This window comes from Genypterus blacodes, unplaced genomic scaffold (genome assembly GCF_046128005.1).
Source record: "Genypterus blacodes isolate CSIRO-AG114 ecotype Tasmania unplaced genomic scaffold, CSIRO-AGI_Gbla_v1 ptg000236l_1, whole genome shotgun sequence".
Classification (NCBI taxonomy): Eukaryota; Metazoa; Chordata; class Actinopteri; order Ophidiiformes; family Ophidiidae; genus Genypterus; species Genypterus blacodes.
In genome coordinates this window covers 80272-100501 of record NW_027467034.1, presented here as the reverse complement: position 1 = coordinate 100501, position 20230 = coordinate 80272, and the positions used below count along the sequence as shown (strand labels likewise).

At 41.6% G+C, this 20230-nt stretch overlaps 1 protein-coding gene across 1 annotated transcript; it reads right to left on the bottom strand.

Annotated features, from left to right (window-relative positions):
• LOC143016584 (zinc metalloproteinase-disintegrin-like berythractivase) lies at positions 1-13201 on the bottom strand. Its single transcript, XM_076170982.1, has 22 exons — positions 13046-13201; positions 10395-10483; positions 10240-10316; positions 9646-9724; positions 9454-9530; positions 8748-8931; positions 8361-8423; positions 7988-8059; positions 7656-7825; positions 7304-7385; positions 6125-6258; positions 5659-5836; positions 4490-4579; positions 3194-3389; positions 3001-3106; positions 2534-2690; positions 2371-2451; positions 2166-2256; positions 1979-2084; positions 1803-1893; positions 1629-1724; positions 1-1235 (listed from the first exon to the last, which is right to left on the bottom strand). Exons 1-22 carry the CDS (start codon positions 13101-13103, stop codon positions 1203-1205), a joined length of 2310 nt encoding a protein of 769 aa, XP_076027097.1. The 5' UTR covers positions 13104-13201; the 3' UTR covers positions 1-1202.
• Positions 13202-20230: the final 7029 nt, after the last annotated feature.

The following is a 20230-nucleotide window of genomic DNA, read 5'->3' as shown; positions in this document are numbered from 1 at the left end:
TGGAGTGCTTGGTATCCATATGAACATAAAACAATTTAATGAGTAATACAACAATTAGTAGAATAACACATCCCTGCTCCATACTGACATATGGATATATAACATACATCCCTGCATATCAAACTACAGTGTTCATGTTTACACTTCAGCATATGTTGCAGGTATCTATGTACAGAGAAGCAATTTAGTTCATCAAAAATCTGTCAAACATTGTGAACACCCTGTCAACGTGTCAATGAATGAATACAAATGAATAAATTGAATAAGTTTCAATCTGTGGTGATGCTCAGCAGTCATGACTCAGATTATGAAATTGATGACCTTATGGAATTCTGAGTTTGGAAAAACATCAATAAATATCCCCAATAAACAGGATTTTTTTTTTAGAACAATCACTTATTTGTGTTCCTATTTACAAAAAATGCTCAAACATACATTGTTAAAAAAAAATGTCTGAGTGGCAGCGTGACTGCAAACTGACACAAGATTCAAGTATTTGCAAAATGTTTGTTCAAATCTACTGGAAAAATGTGATGTTTGCATTCACAGATACACAGAGACACTCGGATTCTCTGTTACACAGGAGACCCAGATAAGTTTGCTACTTTAAACTGCTGCTAGGCAACCAACATCAACAAACATGCAAAGAAAAAGACAGTAAAAATGAGTACCGCTAAATTAATCCTATATATTACATATATATGTACAGTATACGGTTAAAAAAATCTAATTCTATTCAAATGACACAACACTGTTCGAAAATAAATGCATTCATGTGCAGTGATCTGTATATATTATATAGAAGAGTATAAAATGATATGGCTCACATTTAGGCAGGAGCATTTCTCCAGTGGAGCTCCATCAGAGTGAAGATGGTTCAGTTCTGTATGAAGCAGACATCTTGACTTGTCTAACACAGGCTTAACTCATGACAATCTGTGCTCCTCCTATACAATTATGTCCAAATATGAGAAACATCTATTTAAAAACATCTTTAGTGCATTGCTGCTTGTGCTGCAGTCTGCATGTCATTGGTACAAACACACTCTTTGATGCTTCAGCTGCAGGGAAGGAACTGCAGAGGAAACCTTCACCTTTTCCAGTAATAATCTGGAATCTGGATTGCGAGCAGCGTGTTGCTGGGAGTTGAGGGGGCTGGTACGTTTTCCCTGCTTCACCTTTAGGTGGCACTGTGTCTGATATCAGACCCTTGGTGGCACCACAGGCCTCAGAGCCTACAGGGGGACAAAACCAACTGATTTACATGCACATTCACACAGTAGCTCCTATTATCCTAAACTTAACTCAGATGTTTACATGAAACGTTAACATGTAGTGCATTTATAATCCTGTAGGGATAGGCATGTAGAACACTCAAGCTCAAGCACATACAAGTGTCCAGACTAACTCCTTCCTCATGAAGTCGGAGAGAGAGAGAGAAGGAGAGATGGTGTGTGTACATTCTACCCAGAGCTTCAGCAGCAGAGTGTCGCATTCACATACACATGCATACACATAAACAGTATGCACGTATACAACTCATACATGTATGTATAAATCCCTTTAAAAATGATGTGGATTTCTCAGATTTCTCTCAGGTGAACTAAAATCCGAGGAATCCCAGTTACCTGCCGTGCGGCGCTGTAGCTCTGGATCGGGGGTTTGGGTCTGTTCCCTGCTGGAGGGGGGGGAGGTGGAGCTCCTTTGGGCTTTGGTCTTGCCATCTAAAATGAATGAGTTTTCATAAGTGCCATAGCATGTAAACCAAAACAATGTGATCCCTGTGACATAGTGCAGCTTACCTGCGGCACTGGAGTGGGTTGACTGGCCACAGGCCTTTTGTGCATGTAAGCAGACTGAGCCATCGGCGGCTGCTTCCTTTGGGTGTGTGTGCTGTTGTAGTGACAGAGATTTACAATTCTTATTCTCAAACTTAAGAATACATAACCACATCAAAGACCTGCTGCTCAGTCCTCACCTGGGTAAAATGGGGCTTTGTCGCTTTTTCCACAAGATCCCAATTACAGCGGCAACGACCCCCAGAGCCACGAGTATCAACGCTACTGCAATAGCAGCAATGGCTCCTGCAATGACGCACAATCAGTCATTGAAACTCACACGTTTGTTTGATATGTTCTCTTGTTGATTTGATCTCTTAATCTTACCACTAGAAAGACCGAAACTTTCATTCTTGGAATCGCAGTTGGGAGGCAACCAACCAGGCTGACACTGGCACTGAGCCCTGTGATTACACACCTGAACAACACAACAAGGTAAAGACTTCTTGAGATCGCTATATTTCAGTCTTATGAACTTGCCTGTGAGGTGATTACATTGCATTAATATTGACTCATTGCGTGGCGTACGTACACCGTGGCCGGGGCATTTGGCTGAACAGTTTGTGGCTCTGTAGGCTGTCTCAAGATCCACACACTCATTCTGGCTACACACCTTGAAAGAACGGGCAGTCAGTTCAGTCGATTCACACTACACACACAGATTGACGTTTAACCAGGCGGAGGCAGGACATTACCATCCCATCGCCACATCTCGTCCCTGTGTCCACCTGACCATAGTCTTTGGTTTCATCTTCAAAGAAAGCTGCTTTGCACTGAGCGAAGGTGACCATGCGGCCGTAGCTCGGGTTGTCGTTTCCTCTCCAGCAAAAGAGTTTCCCACACATCACATCCCTACGAAGACAATTTGTATTATTGTAACATATTTCATGTAATGCTGTGTGTCTCAAAGGTGTGTTCTGGTACTGAAACAACACTTTTGTCCACTGACAATACAAAGGTTTTGGAGGGGACTAACAACACATTGGCCTTTTTATGTGTGTGGCTAGTGCAAGGTTTGTCCTGATGGGGAGGCCGTGGAGTTTAAGGTTTAAGGTTTATCATCCTTAGTGAGGTGTCTTTTTATCTGATCTTACAGAAATTCTTTTACTCTACAACTTGTTTAGTTTGAATCACTTGGAGCTTTTAATCTGGAGGGTCTCACTCTTCCTGGCAGGGGATGTAACGATCCTTCACAGGTCTTTTGCAGAAGGCGTAGTAGAGCCCTCTGGTATTCTGGTTAAAGCAGAACGGACTGCCCACTTCAGCAGCTGTGGACACGGAGAGATCCATGATGATATTAACTTTATGCTTTCACGGGACGTCCCAACTCCAAAAACACACGGTAGAACACTTACTTGGTCCATACATCTTATAACACTGCAGTTCCCTCTGTGGACATTGACCGTTGTGGCAATAGCCCAGTCCACCATCACAAGGGAGGCCGTTTACAGCAAAGACGTCTTCAGGACAGTTGACGCTCTCCCCGTCACAGTACTCTGCAAGATCACACACGTCCCGCTTCATACGGCACTCGTGGGCCCGTGAGAGGATCTGTAGCAGTTTTGAAAGGAGGATTCAGATCTGGGTTCAGTTAACAGTCGTTTTGATTTGCAAAATTCCATTTTTGAGTTATGTATATGCTTATATTTAACTCTAGGAATGTGTATTTATATTAATATTATATTAAGCGGTTTTAAACACAATAATATAAATCCATTCACAGAGTGAATTGAAGTTTTGTTTTGGTTTCCTGTTGACTGCGTTTCATTGTTGCATGTATTTTATATTGATGTTTGTTATCATTTTGGATGCATAACTACTGAAACAAAAAAGTAGTTATTTATATTCATAAATTTAACTGAATGAAAGTGACGTGAATATGTGGTCCAGGGGGAGAAACGGAAGTGTCGGTAAGAGAACCGCCGACCGACGAGTGAAGATGGAGCTGCTGCTCACGGGGACGAATGGACCGCGGACAGGCTGAGTTCTGTCCTGTGGAAGATCCAGAGACTGTGTGTAAGGGCCTTCACTGGACTCGGGACCCTTCACTGGACTCGGAACCCTTCACTAGATTACGTGAGTTGAACTATTTTCATTGTCATTCAGGCTTCCAACCAATTGTACCTGGGTTCACTGGGGACGGTCCGGTGTGTGTGTGTGTGTGTGTGTGTGTGCGTGTGCGTGTGCGTGTGCGTGTGCGCGCGCGCAGAGTAGAGCTCTGGTCCGTCCGTACATCTGTGCTCCTTGCTAATTGCTATTACATCAATATAGCAATTTGATTTCACGGCCATGTCGTATTAGGGTTTAAATGTATATAGAGTCAGATTCACCCAAACCTGTTCCGTTCCTCTCGGGATGTATGTGTTTGTACTACACCATTTGCCCACTAGAGGCCGGTAACTGGTCAAATTAGCATAGAAGTAAATCTCAACCCAAAGTAATCATACACAGCAGCACAGCGCAGTACAATAATATTAATAATATTAATGAGTATTGACTGATATACCTTCATTGTGACCTCAGTGTTATTGGTTCTATAATTATTCAAGCACACAAACTTAGTCAGTGAAAGCTTCTTATGGGGTTATTCTGCTGTTGTTCAGTCAAAGGTTGTGAGAGTGAGATGAAGGAGTCATATGACTTTGACTCACCTGGCACTTGTCACAGCACTCGCCTGCAGCACACTTGGACCCCTCTGTCAGGGTGCAGGTGGTGGCGTTGCAGCAGGGGTTCTTACACTCCTGTGTTGCCAATCACAAAACTCATCAGGTTGATTGTATTAGGACGTTCAGTAGAAAACACAATATATCACAACACAAATCACTATTTTGACTAACACCTCAGTATTTGTAGAGGCTGCAGAGCGATGAAGGGGCTCGTTCAACAAAAAGGGTCAGGAAACAAATCTAATCTGTATACCAATCCAGACTTTGAGCTTGTTGTTGTTTATCTCCTGTCCAGTGTGAAAACCAAAGACAGACTAACACGTCTGAACAGAGTCACAGCGCTGCATTGCTCTCACAGGAATGTTTGCACATTCGCCCTGATCATTACAAGCTGTTGTGCTGTTTTGTTCCAAGTGATGCTGCTGTAAAATTCAAAAGATAGATAGATAGATCTAGCGCTGTAATTAGAGCTATAAACAAAGAATGTGCAAACAACAATGTGCCACTGTGCTCTGGTGACAGATCAGCTGTCATATAGAGGTGAGCTGCTGTGCAATCTGAGGGGGAAAAGCAGAAATCATTTCCTGTTTGAAAACAAGCTCCTCTGTGTCATCTGGTCTCATCTTCAGACTTTGAGCTTGTTGCTATTTGTCTTTTAGCTCGTTGACGTCTAACAGGTCTGAACAGATTCACGACTCTGCATTTCTGTCACAGGAATGTTTGCACATTCAGCCTGATGATTACAAGCTGTGTTACTGTTATGGCTGTTTTAATAAAAGTGATGATGCTGTTATTTCCAAAGTCTACATTCTTTTTAAAGAGTTATTTTAAAGCCTGAAATGAAGGATCGAGGATTCTGATATCCATCATAAAGACTTCATACTCTAAACAAAACCCTCAGAGTTTGAAGATTTGGAGTAAATCAGAGACTTTTTCCATTTTCCAAGAAAAGCGTGTGGATGCACAATGCTCTCATCCAGCCTCTTCCCTCTGATAAGAGGGCAAAGGGCCAACCACAACCAAAACAAGTCCAGATCAGATCCTGTTCAGTTGTATCATATGTAAATGAAATGTCCTTATATTTCCAAAGTGATGAATAAGTGCATCAATGGTGACGTAGTTTGGGTGTTTGAATGTGTTCTTGTCTCATTTACCTCCACTGTGCCACAGTCACACTCCTCTCCCACTTCCATAAATCCATTCCCACAAACCGATTCAGACACCAGCTGTCTGTAGTCCGGTCTGTTCAGCAGGCAGCCGGGGGTCCGAGATGTCAGGTACTTGTCATAGCTGTTGCTGCTGCAGCTGCTGAAAGCTTTTGGAATGTTCCAGCTTGGGAAAAGAATAACAGTATCGGTTCCATGTTGTTTAGAATGGGATACATTTTAGAATGCTGACACTGATTCTAACATTTTGACTCTGTGGTCATTGGTTCTTGTTTCAACAAAAATGTATTGGAATTGTTCCTCTCTGGTCTGTGTATGACAATGGAAATGAAAGTGCCATCATGTAGAGACTCAAAGGGTTGTGAGTTTATTGTATTATTGTCTTTCTTGGGCACAGTGATCAGATCCTGACCCTTTGAGGCTTGTGAGGCCGGGGCAGCACAGACTCGCTCACCTGAGGGCTGCAGCCATTATGCAGCTGTCCCCAGTACAAGCACAGCTGCTGGAGTCGTCGTGGCTCATGCCCAGGTTATGGCCCATCTCATGGGCTAGTGTGGCTCCCACCCCAATGGCCCGGTCAGTGTGATCCTGAGAGGTAAACAACACTTAGATATGAGGCATTTATTTTCATCATTTATAAGAACATGTTGTTTTCTTTGATCGGCTTCGCCCTAATTTTCTGACCAAAGTTGTGTTGACTCTGTCAGTCGGCACTTCCTCTGTTCTTACTCAGTGTAGACGTAGACTCACCACATGGGACATTTCGAAATGCTGTTCACAGGAAGAAAACTTCCTGTTCAGAAGTGTTACTAAAACAAATGACGATAAATGATTTGGGTACTTTTTAATAGATGATGATTCAAATGATAAAGTCATACAGGTCAGGACAGCAGCGATGTTACATTGATGCCTCTCTGGCACAGCCTCTGAGTATTAAAAGCATAACAAATAGCCATCATTACAAAGCTAATGTGCTGAACTGAATGATGATTGATGTGTTCTGAGCCCAGTGTAGAGGCGTCGCAGTGGTCAAACGTTTTCCTTTACAACTCAACTCATGATAGCCAGCAAAGCTCTGTTTCAAAGGAATCCTTCGTCATCTGTCTAAACATCCTCTGCAGTGGAAGAAATATCATTTTTGCCAAACGGGTCATAACTAAAGTCATAACTTTTTATATTTGGAAAAAGATGAGTGTCTGATGGGCTACAGTATGATCAGAACAATCATCAGAACTCTAAAGCAGCCATGCTGAGGTCAGGATCAATGAAGGAAGTATGGAAGTTCTACATTGCTGCCACGAAATATTATAGCCTGTCATACTACAAGTTCAGGAATAGTTACTAATGAATTGCTTGATTGAGAACTCTGCAGTTAACATTACATCAGGGTCATTTAGCAGGCACTTTTATCCAAAGCGACTTCCAACAAGTGCGTTCAACAAAGGTGGATAAAAGAACTTCAGGTCACAAGAAATCGTAAGCGCATTTCCTTCCAAAACCAACAGCTAAAAGCAGAACTAGCGCTAGAGTAGAAGTGCAATAAGTTAGGTACCAAGATGAATGAGAAAAAAGGACAAATTAGAAAACAGATAAGTGCATCAGAAGAGCTAGGAGATAACAGATAACAGCTTACCTGCACTACGCCCACAGAATGACCTGAGCACATGGTCCCAATGAAAGCCAGGCCAACCGTGGCTCCTTCAAAGTCGATGCCACTGAAAGATGGAAGAAAAAGGTGCCGAAATATGGATAAGGTGTTGTGATTAATGTTTCTAAATCAATCCCTCTGAAAATTAATCTATCACAAAGTAGCACACACATGAGCCTGTACAGGTTTAAAGAGAGTCTTGCCATATTATTAAAATATGTATCAATAATTTGTAGTAAGCATGTCACGGTTTCTTCATCGTCGGTTGGCATCACAATTGTTCCAAAACTGACAAAATGGAAGGATTTGTTGCAGCCGTCACATAAACATCTCTAACCTGATGAGATGAGCATTATCGTGTTTTTTCCTCTGCAGTAAGTTAGTGTTCCTCCACTTCATGAAGGCGTCCAGATTGGACCCTGCAGGGGGCGTCACTGAGATCAAGTCCCCGCCAGACCAGATCTCCAGCCCCACCAGGGCAATAAAGGTCTTCAGGGGCTTGTATACCTGCAGGCGATACCAGCAGAGCGGCTGTCAGAACAAATCTACATGCACTTATTTTTGCCCTAAAATGAGAGGAAACTGTGAGGAGACTTTAGGACCGTAGTTACAAATAAATTGGTGATGGCGAGTAGACGTCATTAGGAATTCACCGAGGTGTTGACTCACCATGTTGACGAAGTTGACAACTTCGAACATCCTCTTCCTCAATGCAATGCGATCTCGCTGCATCTTTACATACTGAAAGAGCGTATCATCATATTAGAGGGCCCACATCCTGTTTCTTAGTTTGACTCAGCAGTCACCCACATCACAAATCTGTCACATGTTTAATGATTACACGCGGCACAGTTTGACAAAAGCTTAGAAAGATGGGACAAATGAACCTGTTTGAACAATGATTCCTTAACATGTGCGATTAGAACGTTTCATGCAACATCATCTCAGTTACATCAACATGAACCTGAGGTGATGATGATGACTCAGTATCATGTGATTCAGTGTCACATTTGTTTACTCAGTTGTTATAATCTGATCCTACCTCACGATGATCAGCAACAAGGTACAGCTCAAGGTACTTCTGCTTCTGGACAATAGTTGGACCCTAGAAGACAAAACCATCCCCCTCATATACAGTATAGAGATAAATCTGTGTGTGTGTGTGTGTGTGTGAGTGTGTGTGTGTGTGTGTGTGTGTGTATATATGTATATAATTATGGCATGCTGCTCAGTACATAGTTCAAATGACTGAATGAACCTCTGAGAATATGAGATGAAAGTTGAGAATATTGAATGAAACTATTAAAATCAACATAAATAAAAATATCAACCCATATAAACTACAAACCAATTTCGAAAGCCTTAATAATTAGACTTAGCCACATTTGTCTTTTAGGAGCAGTAACTGTATCATGAGTGGTGATGTTACCGCTGATCTGGAGCGGCTGCGGCTGGTTGGGGGTTCAAAGTCGTCGCTCCAGCTGGTGTTGGTGACGCCGCAGACCGCGGGCGTGAACTTGGTCTCATTGTAGCGAATCACAGCATGATCGCCCTGATCATCAGCAGTCAGGGGCTCAATCAGGTACTTCTGGGCAGCTGTTTTGAAGTAGCCCCTAAACAGAGAGTAAGATCATTAGATTCTACACATGTGAGGCAGATATTGTCCCATTGATTAGATTGCATCTTTAATGGGAACCAGGGACGTTTGGTCAAACCTTGCATTTATACTGCACATATATTCATCATTTAGGTTTAGCTGAGCAGTTTAACTTTAAACTTAGTGCAACTATTGTACTTAATTGACGCTGGAATGACAAGTGTGACACTCAAAGGTTATCTTGGGTAACTTGTTTATCTGTTTGGCTCCAGGCTCCATGAGGCAAACTGTTCTGGTCCGATGGGCTTTGTCATCAAGAAAAACTGGTTCTTTGTATTTGTCAATTTATATGTCATTATCTTATCTCTGTTTCTACCATTTATTCTTCTGGGAATGGTTCAATATGCACTCGTGTGTGTGTGTGTGTGTGTGTGTGTGTGTGTGTGTGTGTGTGTGTGTGTGCGCGCGCGCTATTAATGTTTTGGGTGGAGTGTGTGAACCTCTTGATGACGCCGAGACGATGCAGCATGAGGCTCACCTGAGACCGTCACAAGTGCTGATGCTGGCTGCCGACTCGCTGTCGTTCACAATCCTGCCGTGATAGTAGCAGTGATCCTGACAGACAATGATGAGGGTGATGAGGAAATAAGAGCAGTGCTCTGTTTATTTCATTGCAAGTCCAGAAGTAATAAATAAGTTAGGATGTGATCTGTGCTTTCCAATAACTTACAATGTTCTGAGGAGCGGTGGTGACCGGTGAGCCGCCTGTCTGGTAGAATGTCTCAGTGTAGTCTTTGGTGAGTAATTCACTGATAATGAAAAAGAAAAGGATGTTATTTTACTTCCTATGCGCCCCCAAACATGGAAACACAGACAGACTGTTACCATGGGAACACTGTGTTGACACTGTGTTAACCCTAACCCTAACCATTATATCAAAATGTAATCTAACTACCTAAATTCATAACTGGAACACTTCCCCAAACCAAAGATGAAAAACGATAAGCCTATTGAAATATGAATTTGTACGTACATATTAATGTGCATTTTCATCTAATTATAACATTTAGCATCACGTAGGTAAACTGATCTAAATGGACTCTGGACACAGAGCACATTAGGACTTGGTTAGGACATAATTTGTCTTGAACTTGTCTTATGAAGGAATTTAGTGAGTGAAGAAAGAAGTAAAAACAGAAAGTTTGATGATAATCACGGACTGGACTTCTTCTCATGTTGACAGTTCCTTGTTGTTAACTTGTCTTATGTGTTCTTAGTAGTTAAAGTGTGTATCCAACATGTTCTCTGTAATATTTCAACCTACCTGTTGTGCTCCAGATGCAGTTCAATATCTTCCCCTCCCACTGTCATTGCATACTTGATGGTTTCTGGCCTCAGGTGCTGTGGAAGAGGAAAATTATGATTCAGTCTTCAGTCATTTTATTCTGTTTGTTCTGTAACTGTTGGCTTCCCTTGTACCTCTGCGTTTCTCTTTCTGACTGTGTGAAGTCTGATGGGTCGAACCACTTCATAGTCCTCTACCCCGTCCAGGTCAGGGCTGTGACTGACTGTGGAGAGAGGACACGTTCACCTGGTAATCACTTTAGGGTATGAAAGAATTCACACAGCTGACACAGTTCAACAGTAGGAAAGCTTATCTTAGGGAAAATGTGCCTTCCAACCCTTAACACGCTGCGTCTTGTAGCTAATAATCACCACCAAAGCGTTGTCTGAGATTTCTTCAATGCAGAGTTGCAGTAATGTCTAAACTTTCCAGATCACTACTATGCTACCATGTAACACTAAGCTAACACATGTAGCACACATTGGATACGTGTTGTAAACATGTAAACAGAACCACAAGAACCAGATCTCAAATTCTTTCATGTCAGATATCTGCGAATGTGTCATCTGATCTGATTGACTTGAATTCCAACTCCCCACTTTGAAATATAGTGAAGCCACAGTGGAGAAATCAATAGCCGGTGGGATTCTTTCTGCTATCCGTTTGGTTTTCATTTGTCTAAGGAGCTAAACTCTTGCCTGTGCTTGTGCTTTGCTTCAGGCGTCACTCTGTGTTCAGCTGAGAGGCTCTGAAGAATGAGCGATGCTGCATGCTGTCAGTGTGTTATTGGTGGAAAAATAGCCTCAATGTGTCATGAAATCACACTTTCTTTTGAAGTTTGAATTTTTTTACAAATCTACAGTGTGTGTGATGTCTGGATCTGTGCCTTTCAACCGTAGACACACTAACCTACACATGTCCATTTTCCTCATATAGACGGCAAACCAGCTTCCACATTTCCATTGTTACTTAAGAATACGACATTATCGCCCAATGCCAATTTCAAAAAGAGAAGTGCTGCAAACTCTGAAGTCTGGGTTTTATTGCTCTGACGTCAAGAAATTCCATCTCATTGCAAATCAACTGATCAACTCATCCTATGTGGGGGTCGTGGCCCTGAGGCTGAAAATCTTTGCTGTAGCTTCATGCATGAATAAACTGACAACTTTTAAGACTTGGGCTCAATTTCATTCATCAGCTCATAATTCATAGGTTCATTCTGGGTTTGAGGGTCATTTTCTCTTTTTGCCTGAATTCAACATTCGTCACAGCAGATAAGAAACATGAGAGCAGATTAAAGAGGGACCGCCGCTGCCCCGTCAGGGTTTGTTCTATAATTACCGTACGCTGCTTATCAAATGGAACCACTGACAAGCAGAGGAACACAAAAGGCTCTGTCAGTCTCACCAGTTCAATGACACGCTTTGGATTTTGCTTGTATAAAACAAAGCTGCACTTCACCAAATACTGAGTAATATGTTGGCTTCCATATGGATCCTGGAGCAGATCTAGGATTTTTATCCAGTTGTTCCTTAACATTGGGATGTGAGGGCATATTTTCATATTTTTAATCAATTTCTCCAACATGTTTAACATATTATTGACGATGAGTTTGCTCCAGATCCATACATTGTCATAGCTTCTTTCTCATACGGGTTGCGTGGCAGCTCTGTGGCACTATAGACTCACCACAGCAAGGTCACGGTGAGTCTATAGTGCCCATGCTGGCCCTATTCCATGTCCATGTGGATTTATGCTCCTGCCATTGCCCTTGAGCAAAGCCCAACCCTCTGCTGTGGATGCCTGCTGCTTCTAGTATTTAGGATGGGACCAATGGACAGAAGTCTTTCCGAACAGAAAATGTGAATCAATCAAAAGCAGTGTTGGTTGGTCCGGGCCGTTTCAGCCTGGGTGGAGTTATATTAAGACAGCGGCCTTCTCACACTTAAGTACTTTTTGTTACTTCAGATTTAATCCATGAGTTGTGCTGTGTGGAAACCGAACCTATCTGTCTGCTTCACCACCCAGTGTCACAACCATCATCATCGTCATCCAGTCGGTCAACAGGAGTTGCAAGGAAATGAGCCGTCAGTCTGAGTAATGTTTACCTGTTACCTAGTACACAGCGGCACCTGAGGAGTGCTTGACTTGGGATCAAAGTCCAGCCTCAAAACTGTATCATCTTATCCACAAAGCTTTAACGTCATTTTTATGTTTATATTTATATTGACTGTCCATGTGATGACAACAAGTGTGTGTCAGTACACACTTGCCACCATTCATCCTAGTTTATGCTACACAGTGTTAATCATCATCTTCACTTGTTGTTTTTGAGGTTTTGCAGGCTGCAGAGAATCTCCGAAATTCACACATTTTGACGCAACAGTATTCAGTTCCGCTCTCAACATATGTTACGCAAGTAAATGCAGCAAATAGACATTCTGTTCAACTAAAGTTCACGAGAAATGAACACTAAACACTTCTACTCAGCTAAAGAAACACAGATCTGTTTGTAAGTAAATACTGAATATCAACCAATCACAGTGAAAAGAAGTCAAATACAAATGTGGATTTGAGCTTTGAATCCAAGAAAGAGCCAAGAAATTCCTCACATTTCAATGAAATGTTTTGATCATATTTAGTCTGAACACATTTGACTTTCATTCCTATGGAGCTACACACTGAACACACAAAGTGAAAGTGCTTTGAATAGAGAGACGGGTTAGACCCAGGCTTTAGTTATTAATTAGCCATTGAGTGGAGGTAACATGATCCAGTGGCTTACCTGCGAGCTTAACCGAGGCAGTTAGGATGAGAACCCACAGCAGGAGTGTGTGTGTCATTGTCCGTGTGCTGACAGTCACTGGAACAGAGCAGATACAGTATGTGTGCTCTGATCAGGCGTTATGCTTTTTACCTGCATGCTTGTGTTACTGTTTCCTCCAGGCCACGCCTTCGTCAGCCTCATTGACCTTTCACAGCACACTTCTTCACTGACGGAACATTTACACCACACACACACACAATACGCCTGAACACGCCCCTGCTTCTCTGAAGGAATGCAGGAAGAGCGTGTTGCGGTTGAAGATTAACATGTAGAGTTAGTTTCAAGTTTCAGGGCGACTATGACCAGTAGTTCTGCTTTTGGAGCAACTAATAGAGCCTTGTATGATTGTTATGATTGTTACCAACACAAAATGCACACAAACACTGAGAAGCACAGAATGTCTGCAGGTGTTCATAAGATTTCATTCTCTTACCTTCTTGGTGGATGAGGCTGGCACAGTTGCTTCTCCTTTTTTGCACGAGGTCCATAAATCAGAGGTTTGACTCAGCCGGCGGTGTGACTCACTCGCAGCATTTTAGCCATATGGGAATTGAGCATAGAGTGACATCATCACGCTGTCATCATTGCATTGTAAAGTTTCACAATTTGTGCCAAATAAACAGACTGAAGCTGAGCGCTGTCTGCAGCAGGTTCTGATGCTTGTCTCCTGGTTTTCCCTCGCTCACCCACAGTACACTTGCTCAGAGTCAGCGCAGACACAAAGTGACAGAAGACAATAAGGCCAATGTGCACACACTCCCTCAGTGGCAGACCAGGACAATTCAGGACACGGACTGAAAAATGTGCTTTGACCCATTTTGACCCAGCCAGTGATCTAACTGTTGTATTGTCGCTCTGTGTCGCTCGGTGGCTGGCCAATGGTACCGGCCCTGCCAATATTAAAGTGCAGCGCCACTATGTTTGAGGTTTATTACAAAATCCGGGAAAAAAAATCTGTTGCATACAGGAAGTGACCTGTTCTGTGCTGCCTATTTATCAATCAGACCAACATGATCGCACAGTGATTAAGAGTGAGTAAGAAGGGCACAGGTCAACATGGACACAATTATGAAGTAAGAGGTGTCGTTCAAAAATACCACAGCAGTGAGCACGTAGCTTCTGCTAGAAAAGACTAAAAAAAGCTTCTGACTCCTCCCCCGATGTAGATTTAAATGGAACAAAGCTCATCATTAGATACACACGCCTGAATTTCCATCATTAAGTTTTATGCCTCAATTGGCAAGAAAGGAGCAAAAATGTCAACAAATGCCTTACACAAAATAAATACACAAAGTCTTTGAACTGTGTTCATATTTGAGTCTGCTTCAAAATGTAATTGACTCTTCCTTCACCCAAGACTTACCAACTTACAAAACTTCCAATAAAGCCTTCCTTTACTTTTTGAGAAAGTTTCTGGCAGGATAACAATAATGAATAATACACGTTTCTTTTAAAAAAAAAACATGGAATAAACTCGTTCATTCATTCAAGCCGCTTCATGATGCTGGGCTGAAGTTAATCGAGGACACGACCTAATCAAACAATTGCTTCACTGTGAACGCGCTGCGCTGCACCCAGACTCCTTTACAGATGTGAATACGGGTTTCATGGCTTTGTGCTTTGTAAGGAAAAGAACTTTCATGCTCCTCACAAGTATTAAAGCTGAATTCAACTGTATGGAATTGCAGGTAATATGGTTGAAACATCCAGTTTACCAAATGTAAATATACTACTGTGAATTAGTTCTAGCAGAATTGTCAGTAAAAAATAAGAGTAAGTGTTGGTAGTAGGGATGCTGCTGTAAATTCTGTCTGTAAATGTTATACATTGATTAGATTATTGATATTAGATATTGGTCCACATCTGGTGAATACATGCTGGGACAAAGGTCACATTCATGGTGTTGCTGTAGATTAAAGAATAAGACTAGAAACATGCAATGCTGCCAATGTCTGTCTCAGATGATGCTGTTTCTGCAGTTTGAAATGCGTCTGTCTCTGGGATGTAGCTCTGTGTTGGAGCGCATGCTTTGCAGGTACATGAGGTCCTGGGTTTAATCCCCAGCATCTCCAGTTTAATGCACCCTTTGCTCTGAAGTCTCTACTTCATTTAGCTACGTGTGCACATATATAAATGTATGACGAATAAACATCTTCAATCCTGAATCATATGTTCAACCCAAGAAGGCGATCATCTGACAGTGTGTGAGGTCCACACTCAACATTTTGCAACATACAAGGACACCATACCTGGGTTTATACTGAAATGAGGATGTTTTATTTACAATCAATACCACAATGTAACAGAGGCTATGAGAGTCTGTAGGTCTGGTCCATGCTTAGCTGCTAGATAGTTAACCTGGTATTATTGCCAGGTGGGTCGGAGCAACACCTGTATTCAATTCTGAGCAGAGCAGTACTAACTTTATCAGTAGCTTGCAGACTTGACTGGCAGCAGGTGCAACAGGTATGTGAACTCGCTTAACTGTAAGGCAACCAGCTTTGAACAGGAGTCTGGTCAGTGCAACATGTGCTTTTTACTTTTGAACAGGGATGACATTCGTGTATACGGTGACAGGTCTTCATGATAGCTTGCTGTGGAAGTGCCTGAGATAGTATAACAATAGTTTACCACAGTGGACCGACCATTACTCTGTGCACCATAACTGTTTTATGTCTTGAAGTGGGTGAATGTTTTTGCACAGTAACCTATGGAACAACATCCATGGGATGACCACTGACAAAGGCTTTTCCATGCATGCATGCTTATCAGAAGCTGTGTAGTGATACAGTTCATCTTGTTTTTAGATGACATATACTTTGATTCAACACGGAAATGAGCTTTCGGTTTCTGGATTAGTATTGGTAAAGTAAAGATCTTGATTTCTGCCTTTTCTCTCACAATAGTTTAATCAATTAGATTGTGCAATCTTATGTCTTCACAGTTGGCAAGAAATTCGCCATTCCAACCTTGAGCTTAAAAGCCTGATGAAACAAAGACTGAAGTTGACGAGGGGGTGTTTGAGTTTCTTCTGAAGAAACAACACGTTGAACATTTGTTTACGTAAAGGCTTAAATCTCGATGGTGAGTGGCTTACTATATAGACTTTGAGTCTATTTTTCATCCACACAGTCCCTGGCTACCCCAACATGTTCTGAAAATGTGAGACAATCAGTCGGTGCTGAAAAATGGGCACCATTGCAAATAAACAAATTTCTCACAGAAAGTTGATTGTGAAACATCTTTTAGTTTCCTCTTGATTATTTATTTATTTACCGGCAACAAAAGGTGTTTTTCCCAAAATCAAATCTAAATTATTTGCATCTTTTTAGAAGTTTCAAGAAATTATTTGATTTTAAGGAGGAAATTCACCTTGAACTCACTTGGTGAGTCACAGGTGCCTGCAATCTATTAATCACTCATTCACCAGATTAAAAGGAGCATTCATTTTACCGTTTCTGTCACTGCATGTACCACACTGACCGTAAAGGAAAGAAAAGCTGAAAGAAAGGCCCCGAGGCTGATTGTTCACTAAACTAATACATTAAAATCAATTATTTGTTCAGAAATATTTATTCATTGTATTTGATTCCAAACTCCCCAAATGTTCCCTACAGCTGAATGATGAATAACTGTCGTCATATGAATATGTTAGGACTTTTCTAATATGAACTGATGATATATAACCTTAAGAATATATCAAGGATTAAAGGATTTATGTCTCAGCAGGATTTCGAAAAACTCATCCATGCATTGATCGTCAGTAGACTCCACTACTGTAACGGGGTCTTTACAGGTCTACCTAAAAAGGCTATCAGACAGCTGCAGCTGATCCAGAACGCTGCTGCTCGAGTCCTCACTAAGACCAAGTAAGTGGATTACATCACTCCAGTTCTGAAGTCCTTACACTGGCTTCTTGTCTGCCAAAAGATTGATTTGAAAATATTACTGCTGGTTTATAAATCCCTGAATGGTTTAGGGCCAAAATACATGTCTGATCTTCTGCTAGATTATGAACCGTCCAGACCTCTCAGATCGTCAGGTTCAGGTCTGCTTTCTGTCCCCAGAGTCAAAAGTAAGCATGGAGAAGCAGCATTCAGTTTTTATGCCCCGCATATCTGGAACAAACTCCCAGAAAACCGCAGGTTAGCTGCAGGTCTCACATCTTTTAAATCAAGTCTGAAGACTTTTCTGTTTGCCGCTGCCTTTAATTAAACCAAAGCATCTTTCACTGCACTGTAACTTACTGTAACTCAAACCTAATTTTACCTGCTTTATTCTGTTTTAGCTTCTTGAATTTTTTACGTTTTTAATTATTACTATTATTTTAGTGTCCTTTTCCTTGTCCTTATCTACCTGTTTTATTCTGTTTTAGCTTAGAACCCGGTGGCTTCTGCAGGGGTAAGCAAAACAAGCAAGCAACTGGGACTTAAAGGTGTATAACAAAACAACTTACGAGTCATAAATCAAAGTATAACAACTAGGGGGGAAACTAGTTTTTATTTTATTTCCATTTTTCTGTTTTTAATTGTACTTAAGTGTCCTTTTTAGTTTAAATCTTCTTTAAATTGTTCTGTTTTTAATTGTATCTAAGTGTCCTTTTCTTTTCCTGATGCTTTTATTTTAATTGATTGTAAAGCACTTTGAATTGCCTTGCTGCTGAAATGTGCTATATAAATAAAATTGCCTTGCCTTGATGCTAAACATGATGAAGATCCACCTCAGTCCCAACCTGTAATCAATGTATCGGCAGGTGATGACAGTGACATAGCAATGATTGGTATCCCAGTGGTCTACTGGTTAACAGCCACTGGGGCAGCAAAAACTTTTTATGATCACGTAGTTGCACTTTCCATCTTTGCCACCAGAGAGCGCTCTCGTCATTTAATAACCCTCCCAGGCTTCCAGCTACAGAGCAACTGCACAAAGTGTGGTAGCAAAGGAAAGAAACTCTGTAGGCTGGTGATGATAGAAGTCATAAGGTAAAACACAAACTAATGGTTTTACATTGACGTCAAGGCAGATCTTCATGTTTTATGTAGTTAATGTAATATCTTCAGGAAAAATGATATATATAGTAATGCTGTGAGCCATTTCTCACGAGAGGACCACAGGATCATAGACAGGTTGGATTTGATGTTTCGATCATATTTCTGCGACAGCTTGAAGATGAAGGTTAGAGCTGTATGAGCTACACATGTGGGTGATGTTTACATTGTGTGCTTCTGCCTGAACTGGAACACAGGATGTCTGCTCTTCTGCAAAACATCTACTAAATATCAGCAGCATCTGTAGAATTCAGACCCTTACGACTCCATTTTGCAGTGTGCATGCTGAATGGTCCAGCTGTCGACCCGGCGTCGGTGCTGTCTCCCTCTTTATCGCTCACCTACACTCTGCTTTGACTCGTTTCTGTTTTGATATTTGAGGGTGACTTTCTGGTGAGGTCAGGAGGCCAGAGCTCAGATAAGCGATCAGAGACTGGACTGATCACTCTCAGCACCCAGACCGGATTGAACCAGCCTGGGACTGAAACTCAACCTCTGCTGTCAGGTCCATCAACAAACTGCCTCGTTAAACTGCGCTGAGCTACTGTTATATTTCACAAAAATATACTTACAAACTACACTTACCTACTTCCCGATCATCCATTTATTTAATGACAATTATTCAACATAGTGACACCAATTCATTTGACATTGGGTGTTTTGGCACTTTTTATTGCTGAGTCATGGATGTGGATGTTACCACGTCACCATACAACATATATACAAACCACACAGCTCAAGCTGTTCAGCTCCATAACCCTAACCCTCAGGCATCCACCTTCTTGGACATTTTCAACCTTTCACCTAATATCATTCTCTATTGTAATGTTTGTGTATGTGTGTAGTGATCGTAAATAGACACTGCTTTATTTTGCTCAAGTGATGTTTTCCTCCTTGGCTCAGCCGTGGTCTAAGCATGTGACGGAAGGTGTCTTGCTGTGACCAGTCATGCCTACACTTCCGTGAAGTGATAAATCATGTGCAGAGTATCCACATGTCTCAATTGGCACACATCAGACTCGTGCAGGTTCGGTGCAGCCCTACTTTGGGTCGCAACAAGGTGAAAAATGTGACCTGACTGAAGACGCGTCAACAAAAAATGGCTATAATGATGTTTTCTCTCTATATCTGTAAAGAAAAGATACATCCAAACTTTTTGTATGCTATTGAAAATGTGTCATCTGACCTATACAGCATATATTTGTAGCCCTATTTGTAAATACCTGTAATGCGCCCCTTGACCAAGCACAAAACAGACATCCAACCTTAATGCATCAAAATATTGTCTTTGGCATCTCTATTCTATCATATTTTGTGACCTTTTACCTCCCAAATTTCAGTGGCTGAAGTGGTAACGCCTGGACACACTGAACATGACAAATGCTTTTTGAAGGGTGTATTCCCTCACAGTTATCAAGCCTCCTGCCACACATGACTTGTTCCTCTATCCACTGCCGTGTCTTCTTCCCTCCGGTCTCTCCGCCATGACCTTGCCCTCCTGCCAGGATTAACAATGGGCCTGCTGTCGACCGGCTCCACCGTTTTCCTTTGCTTGGCACTGGACCAAAAACCATCAATCCATGTAGTTCTCTGTTGTGCTGTTAATTTAATACGAGGTCAGCACATCTGACCTTCTATGATCCATCTACTGCGGATCTCCGCTGAAGTATTCAAACTCCTCTACTGAACCAAAAGTTGCATGAAAGCATGTAGTAAAGGTGTTAAATGTTCTTATAGGGAATCAGTGTTATTCCATCTTTTACTAAATAAACCACTGTCCTGGGAAAACTGTGTCTCCAAATGTTGTTTTCAGGAAATAATGTTGACAATGCTTGATGACAATACATTCAACATTTTTAGATATTTTGTGAAAGTGAGAGGTGTGAGAACTTTTTTTCCCTCATTTTATATGACCTGTTTACATCATGTAATCCACAGGTTAGTATCTTTGAGTGGTGCAGGGATCACTTAGGTCTGGACTGTAGCATGAATGTGATCTCACCTGTGAGACCATTGAGTTTTGGCAGACCAGGGTTTACTTGTCTGGTGCAAGTGCAAGTCTCACCTATCAAAAATAAACTGAACAAATGTAAAA

Excerpts from the sequence above, each read along its gene's own strand:
- LOC143016584 (XM_076170982.1), bottom strand. The coding sequence starts at position 13,103 with ATGACACACACACTCCTGCTGTGGGTTCTCATCCTAACTGCCTCGGTT. Across the intron at positions 5,837-6,124 it reads ATAATGGCTGCAGCCCTCAG|CTGGAACATTCCAAAAGCTT; the intron begins GTGAGCGAGTCT and ends TCTTTTCCCAAG. Across the intron at positions 2,691-3,000 it reads TACATCCCCTGCCAGGAAGA|GGATGTGATGTGTGGGAAAC; the intron begins GTGAGACCCTCC and ends TTGTCTTCGTAG.